We start from the raw sequence: 7,956 nt of genomic DNA on the forward strand, positions 1-7,956 counted from the left end.
AATGACACTTTGCCACATTTGAATCTGATTAGTAATAATGGAATGAGATATATATATATATATATACATACCAGTTTACAGTAATCTGTCTTGCATATTCCTGATTTGATCCAAAGATTTTGAGCTTATATAAACACAAAAAAGAGATTATAGAAGTTAATCATAGATCACTAAACTGTTAATGAGCCCCTGTTGCAGACACATTCATACTGTATTTATATTTGAGGTAAACCTTGATAAAGGCATCCAATTCACCATCCATAACTGACGCAATATCTGATGTTTCAAACCCTGTCCGTACATCTTTTACCAGTTTGTATGGATGGAATACATAGTTACGTATCTGCTGCCCCCACTCTGCCTTTACTGCATCTCCTCTTATTTGCTTAATTTCAGATGCACGTTGCTCCTCAGCTATCACCAATAACTTGGCTTTTAAACGGCTAAGAGCCTTGATCTTGTTCGCTAGCTGGGATCTCTCTTCTGCAATATGGCCAAGAAAATGTCATCAATATTGGACAAACGAAAATCGGAAAGAAACTATTGCATTACTGGTATAGAGCAAAAAAAAAAAAAAAAAGGTAAAGAAGGGAGCAGGGTGATGAAAGAGGAAATAGCATGCCCTTTCTAGCAGGGAATGATTCAAAAGTTAAACAAGATCTCCTCTTACTCTTTATCAAGCAGGAAGCTTCCTATTTTTGACTATTAAAATCTAGTAGGTGCTTCCAAATAAGATGAATACCAACAGACATAACCGACTTTTTGATGTTCTGAAGATAATGCTGCTGATATGCAAAACTTTGATTAAGCTTATTGAAATTCATTGCACTTAGTTACCTGTTTTAGTCCCTATACATCCTTCAAACTCGGTTTAAATTGCTTCTGTATTTAGAATTTTAGAAATTCCAGAACATGTTATAATACACCCTTCCTCTCCCCCAATCTCACAACCTCCCATGACTTATATCTAAAACAAAATCCACCCCCCCCCCCCCCCCCCCCCCTTAACCCCCTTCCCCTAGGATGAAAAAAAAAAAGAAAACAAAAATATTTACACAATTTTTTGCCAATAGGAAATGTATATTATTTGTTTAGACTATAGAGCCTAATAAACACCATTATCTCACTCTAAGCCAGGTGAAGTAAATGCAACCATATAATTACAGTGAACATTTGAGGCAATGACCTTGTTGCATTTTCTCCAAGAAATAACTCTCATAGCTACACAATGAATTCTTTTGCTGAATCCATATAGTAAAAATGCTTTTGAAAGTATCATAACAATTCCAATTAATCAAAACTAGAAGAGCAATAAGGTGGGAGACCTGTGCAGCGAACAGTAACACCAGTGGGGATGTGAGTAATCCGAACAGCAGTTTCAACCTTGTTCACATTCTGACCTCCTTTCCCCCCTGCCCTTGAGAAGGTAATCTGAAGGTCTTCCTCAGGTAATTCAACATCCACTGATTCTTCGGGGAGAAGAGGCAGGACTTCAACACCAGAAAAGCTTGTCTGCGTAACCCAATGTCAAGAGTTAAAACATTCAGAGAAGGGGGCAAGGGGGACGAAGAGATTACAGATACATATTACATACAACTTTCTTTCAGTAATCTACATACTTTTTACATTAAATTCCAAAGTTTAAAGAACTGTCATATTTCAATCAAAGTTTGTTACCTAGAATTTCTCCTGCATTTGGGGAAACACTATTAGTTCCTAGGGTTATCAGAGTTCATCATGAGAGAGAAAAAGCACACAGATTTGACCTAGGAGCTAAATATGAAAGTGATTCCTGCACCTAAAGATATTAAAAGAAAAACTGCAGAAAGTCTGGGTTGTGAATCAATGCTTAATCAAATGATAGTCAAACTGACAATGGAAGTGAAAAAGAAAAACTAAAAAAAAAGTTCAGTTATACAGTGAAGAAAATATATAAAAAAAATGTACATACACAAACAAAAACCAAGGACTATACCGGGCTGCATGACTATTAACTTGATAAGATTTTTATAGCCTAATGCAAACTAAGAATGTTCAAACACAGCTTTTCACATTGGCTTCACCCCAGCACGATATTTAAATTCCTACATATCACCAGCACCAAAATTGTTTTAAATTGATAGACAAATCTTAAAGGCTAAAGGAAAAAACTCCTCTTTGGGTCCTCTTTGAGTCTCCAAAAGTATGGAGCTTTCTTGTGGTCTTTAGCTATGGATCCTCCGTTATAAGCTAGGATTCTCTATCCTTTTCTAGTGATTGCATGGCATCTACAGAAACAATCATGGTGAAGCCATTAGAGGGAGACAAGTGTTCAATGGGAATGATCAGCATTCATGAATAACCTGATTTCTCAACTAAAGGCCACAGGGGTCATATCTCTGTGTGGTTATTGGAAGTCTGATTATTTTCTCAAGGAAAAAAAATGGAAGAGCGGTTATGTTGGCCAAGGGGACACCGGTCAACTGTGTTTACTGTGGAGAAACCTTAAGTATCATTTCTCTGTCTGATTGGAATGAAATAGCATGGCTCCACAATCTCAATCCATTTAACAAACAATAATAGCCTATGTTTCTCAAAAAATTTTACAGAATTCACAAAGAACTTCCATCAAGAAGGCAACAACATTTCAAGGCAACATGTCAAAACAACCATTTGGTGGCTGCAAGAACCATGTACATGATCTTCCTAGTGTTCCATGTCCAACCACTCCACTCACACTATGGATGCTGAGAAACATAATACAAACAAGAAAGTAAAAGATGCATGAAAATTAACAGCCTATTATAGAAATTTAGGAGAAACAAAAAATGTTGGTCATTCAGATTATCTAGTTATTGGATAAGCAGTCCTCCAACCCAACTAATCAAACGCTCGAAAACAATTTTGATGGACCAAATTGTTCAACCCTAACCATATGACAAGAAGATCAGTCTTTTCTCAATATACAACAACTTACAAGTAAAATTAGAACTTAATATATATATATATATGGTCTCTGTCATATCTGCTGATATATAAAGAGAGTCCAAATGACAGACCATAACACAAGTTACCTGACGAAGACCTTTGGCATTGAAAGGAGACTGCCGTACTATACGATGTGTTCCTTTTTCTCCAGACAGATAACCATAAGCATATCTACCTTCAACTTCAATTGTGGCTGACTTAATCCCAGCTTCCTCTCCCAAGGACTTTTCAACCACCCTTGACTTATATTTCTGTTTCTCTCCCCATCTCATGTACATCCTGAGAAGCATTTCAGCCCAATCCTGCACTGGAAACGATCAAGATTTTTACACAAGAAAAGCAGAGATAAAGTTCAGTGGTACATCAGGCCCAATGAAAAACAATAACCTCAGGGTCAGGATTTAAGACCTCATATTCATTAATGACTGGGAATCTGAATATGGATGAAAATTAGCCCATGTGATTTTTAATTAAAAGAAGTTTAGTTGAATATGACTAACAGTTTCATGTTGAGGGTTGTCTGCGGTTGAACCTTTGATGTAGAAGAACTAGACAAAACCCCAATGTCTGAAAAATCTTTAGAACACTGTATGAACTTCTCATCCGAGGGAATTTCAACAGTTGTGCTGTTTTAGACCAGTTGTAAACCCCATCATCAAAGTCTGCTTCATACAACTCCACTTCAGCTAATTTACTTAGTATATTTTAAGTGGTAATAAATCCCACATCAATTTAGGTTTGGTTACCTGGCACCTTTATTCAAGATAGACTGGTCCACCTATTGCAAACTGGTTTTCAGACAGATGTCTAAGATGGTCTTAGAAGCCATGTTATTTGTTTCCTTGTTCTTTCTTCATGTTTGTTGTCCCTCTTTTTCCTATCGTTTGTTTTCCTTGTTCTAAAGGTGTCAAGTGATATTACCCTGCATCATGTTATTTCAGATTTATTCTGCTCTATATTTAAGCTCACACTCTCCAACTATTTGCCAGGTCATTTTAGGTGGATGCCCACAAATTTGACATGATATCAAAGCAGATCCAGTCCCCATTTAGTAATCCTACACTATCACATGATTTGGCCATGACTCATACACCCACTAGCAGGTGTATAAGTGGCTAGATTCTAGCCTCTAATATGATTCTTCAAGGGGCTTTCATCAAAGCCATATGGTTATCACAAGATCAACTTACTTTTATCTAATTCATATTTAATAGATCATCATCATATAACCAATTACTTTTATAAATCAAGCAGAATCAATATACTAGATGCCGAAAGCAGTTTGACTCTTGCTGAACAAGACCAAGTGCCTTTTGCACCTAGTCAGCCAACTAAAGGAAAAACAAACACTGCACAGATGAGAGAATGAAGCTTAGATTACCAGGTCCAGAATCAAAGAGATTTGCTTTTAATTTAATTGAACTAAAAAAAGAAAAATGATACAGCCACTAACTATTAACGGATGTTGCATGTCGAACATCATTCTTTTATCTGATGAGAAAGGAATATAAACCATTCATGTTGCCGTACGAAAAAAAACTATTACCTGTGCATCAGTGCCTCCAGCACCAGCAGTTATAGAGATGACTGCACCTACTTTATCATATGGACCAGAAAGAAGTTGAGTCAACTCAAATAGGTCCAATGCCTTGTTTAGTTCTTTGATGATGCTGACAGCTTCTTCTAGAAGTGCAGCATCTATGGAGTCCATCTCCTCTGTTAGCTTAACTATAGTTTCAGCATCTTCAACCTGCATCCAATGTATGAAATACAGCTCACTAAATCAAGAAAGCATATTAAGGAAGTAGTATCTGTCCAAGTTCCGGTCCAGCACATTTTGATCAAAATCAGAATTTTGGAAAAATGCAAGTATAATTTTCAACAATCGAAGATCTATACAAGTCAAATTGCAAAAGAGAAAAGTCGTTCTGTCAAATGGTACTAATATTACTCCGCCTCACCAAACGCAACACTTGCATCTACTTGTTAAAGGATGCACTCCTGAACTAGATCTCTTACAGACACTTAACCCAATCAACTATCCCAAAATTATATCCATGTGCTTAATTGAGACAGGAAACAAATTGCATAATTAAATTTCCATGTACTGGTTTTGTGCATGGGCATTGTCATTTTCATCAACCTTAAAACAATAATCCTCCTAATGAAGAGAAATCATATTAGATAAACACATAGTCCAATTCAACAAATATAAGGAAGTTGGGAGTCTTATGAATTAAAATAAGAAGCCAGGCATATTGGGAATTTAATGGACGGAATTCTTCACCAGATCATCAAAGTAAAATAATTTTGACCCCTTTAATAGAAAAGTATATCAATTTGGAAAAGGTTAAAGATTTGACAAATAGAGTTACCCTCCCAACAAAAAAACTAAAAAAAATAAGAAAAAAAATGATAGTGCTGTAGAAGCATAAACAATAAAATGATGTCAAGTACATTGTCCTAAACTATGCTTCAAGCACAGGCTAATAATGCTGAAAGCAACAATGTTGCAAGACTGTATTTTTCTTAACAAGAAAGTTTATACCTTGGTTTTAAATTCATTGAGCAAATTTATCTTATCTTTGACATCAGTCAGTGCCAAAAGTGTTTCTTGGGCTTTGGCACGATCATCCCAAAAGGAGCTATTGGCTGCCTTTGATTCCAAATCTACAAGTTCCTTTTCTAAAAGCTGCAGACTAGCAGATGCTCTAATCTCCTCAACACGTTCTGAGGCAGTTTCAACATCCTTCCTTAGAGCATAAAAATCTGTCAGAAAATACCAAGCAATAATTCAGAGATGCACACAGCAATACTTAATATGCGCAAATCCAACTTGTATCAAGTCCAGGGTAAGAAGCAGGATCTTCTGGCAGGGGGCCAAAAAGGTTGATCAACCCACTCAGTTGTGTTAGAAAATTTTTTTCATCGGTTTGTATAATTTTTAAAGTTTAGTCTTCCAAACTCTTACACAAGTCATCATTTAACAACAACAATCTTTTTATTTGTTAGTTACTAAACAATTGAGATATGATGCTTTGAATAAGAATATTGTTTGGGCCAAAAAACCTGAATATTGAAACTAAATGATGAGTATTTGCAAAGAACAGTCAAACAAAATCATGAAAGCAACCCATCATCTTAAAAAAAAAAAAGGATGAGATAGAAGCTGAAAAGAAAGTTGCATAAGAAATAGAAAATTGAAAGCCAAAATGAACAAGAGTCATAATAGGGAAAATGTAGCACATTCGTCCAAATCCAGCAAAACTTGTCTGAGCTAGTAGATAATTTCACCAAGTTTTTTGATAAAGGGAAAGGGTTTAGAAATCAAAGTTTAACAAGGAAAAAGTCAAAGATTATGTAATAAGTGAACCTAAATATTTAAATCAGAACTAACATTTTTTCTTTTTTTGAGGTTCCTAGGCTAATCAGCTTGTACAGTGAGATTGAAATAGCAAACTCTACAGCTTTAGGTGATAAGTGTATGGCTTCTAATGAATTTTGTTAGGGACAAATTCAGAGGAAGGCCTAGAGCCTTTAGCATTTGCAATACGATGATTTAACAATTGCCATCAGAATGGCTCTCTTGAAACTTTAATTGCACTAAAAACTGCAGACCTTCGAAGTGGTGATAATAACTATTAACCAGAGAAGCATTCCTACGGCTTCCCACCCCAGTACATGTTCAATTTACAAACTAAACACTATATCCTGTATAGTAAATCTAATGATAAATTTTACCAATGAAGAATAGAGTAAGATTAAATGAGCAAACTCAAACTGATTCACATTAAAAACTCAACAACATAATCTGGTACGGGCACTGGGCCAATTTAAGTAAAATGATAATTATTGTTTTATGGGATATAAACTGCCATTTGAATAACAATACAGGCAAAGCGCTAATACCATTTAGACCATCTTAGAGAACATCAAAATTTTCAGCCCAAATATATGACCTGGAATTCAGTAAGTTAAAGCATACCTTGCATTACCCATTCTCTTGTAGTTCTTTCTACGCCCTCACTCAATTGGCTCTCCGGAGTAGCATATATAACTGAGTCAATCCAGGACAAAAAGAAAAATTTTTTTACAGAATCCAAATACAGCATGAATGACATGATGAAACCCACAAAATTTACTCAGCAGAAAATCCAAGAAACATATAGGAAAAATAATTTTTAAGGCCAAAAGAGAAAAACCCATTATAGAAATAGGAAAAGAAAGGAAAGAATGGACAAGAACCATTAACACACAACATGAATGACACGAAACCCACAAAGTTTTCTTAGCTGAAACTTGAAGAAACATATTAATGGTTTATAGCCAAAAGAGTTGGAAATGACTTACCAGAAGAAGTGAAACGAGAAGGGGCAGAGAAACAAAAAGAAGTGGTAGTAAAATGAGGAGTTAGTGGTAGTAAAAATGTAGCTTTATTGATGATAGACATATTACAAGAAGAAAATGAGGATGGTTTGGGTGTTTTTGGCATAGTGGTTGAGCTTAACAGAGGCTTTAAAATGGCTTCCATTTGGCTATGGAGGAAACTGAGATTACCATACAAATATTACAATACCTTCACTTTCTTATTTCATAAGCTCCACATATGATTGGCAGAAAAACACTCGTCTCCCCGTTTCCTCTAAAACGGTAAAAGCCGGTGTCCCATCGACCTTAAGATTTTATTTTACTTAATTTTTCTCATACTTAAATATGTGAACATGAATTTTATATATATACATATATATATATATACGTATATTACAATACCTTCACTTTCTTATTTCAATGGTAGTATTTTGAAAAATGATCTCACAAAAAGTTTTGGATTGCGAATAGATAAAGAGATCCTTCTGTCATACGCTCCTTAAATGAATGGCGAAAAAACACTTGTCTCTCCATTTCCTCAAAAACGGTAAAAGCCGGTGTCGCTTCAACCTTAAAAAATTATTTGACATAATTTTTCTTATACTTGAATATATGCACATG

General features: G+C 35.3%; 1 protein-coding gene across 2 annotated transcripts; it reads right to left on the reverse strand.

Moving 5' to 3' along the window:
* Nucleotides 1-28: 28 nt before the first annotated feature.
* On the reverse strand, nucleotides 29-7,690 carry LOC111276824 (peptide chain release factor PrfB1, chloroplastic-like). 2 transcript variants are annotated; one of them, XM_089763616.1, is made up of 7 exons: nucleotides 7,544-7,690; nucleotides 6,953-7,024; nucleotides 5,516-5,736; nucleotides 4,514-4,717; nucleotides 3,054-3,269; nucleotides 1,326-1,512; nucleotides 29-483 (listed from the first exon to the last, which is right to left on the reverse strand). In XM_089763616.1, the coding sequence occupies exons 2-7, from the start codon at nucleotides 6,957-6,959 to the stop codon at nucleotides 179-181; spliced, it is 1,140 nt and encodes a 379-aa protein (XP_089619742.1). In that variant the 5' UTR covers nucleotides 6,960-7,024; nucleotides 7,544-7,690; the 3' UTR covers nucleotides 29-178. The 2 variants fall into 2 exon arrangements, with proteins under 2 accessions (XP_089619742.1, XP_022718445.1); XM_022862710.2 differs by lacking the exon at nucleotides 7,544-7,690 and adding an exon at nucleotides 7,318-7,535.
* Between the last annotated feature and the right edge of the window lie 266 nt (nucleotides 7,691-7,956).

This window comes from Durio zibethinus, chromosome 7 (genome assembly GCF_047325235.1).
Source record: "Durio zibethinus cultivar Kanyao isolate XHJ-2024 chromosome 7, ASM4732523v1, whole genome shotgun sequence".
Lineage (NCBI taxonomy): Eukaryota > Viridiplantae > Streptophyta > Magnoliopsida > Malvales > Malvaceae > Durio > Durio zibethinus.

Bases quoted from the DNA above. Each gene is read 5' to 3' on its own strand.
- LOC111276824 (XM_022862710.2), bottom strand. From the start codon at position 7,498: ATGGAAGCCATTTTAAAGCCTCTGTTAAGCTCAACCACTATGCCAAAA. The intron at 7,025-7,317 runs GTAAGTCATTTC...GGATTGACTCAG, and splicing joins TTCTCGTTTCACTTCTTCTG to TTATATATGCTACTCCGGAG. The intron at 5,737-6,952 runs GTATGCTTTAAC...ATTTTCTGACAG, and splicing joins AAGAGAATGGGTAATGCAAG to ATTTTTATGCTCTAAGGAAG.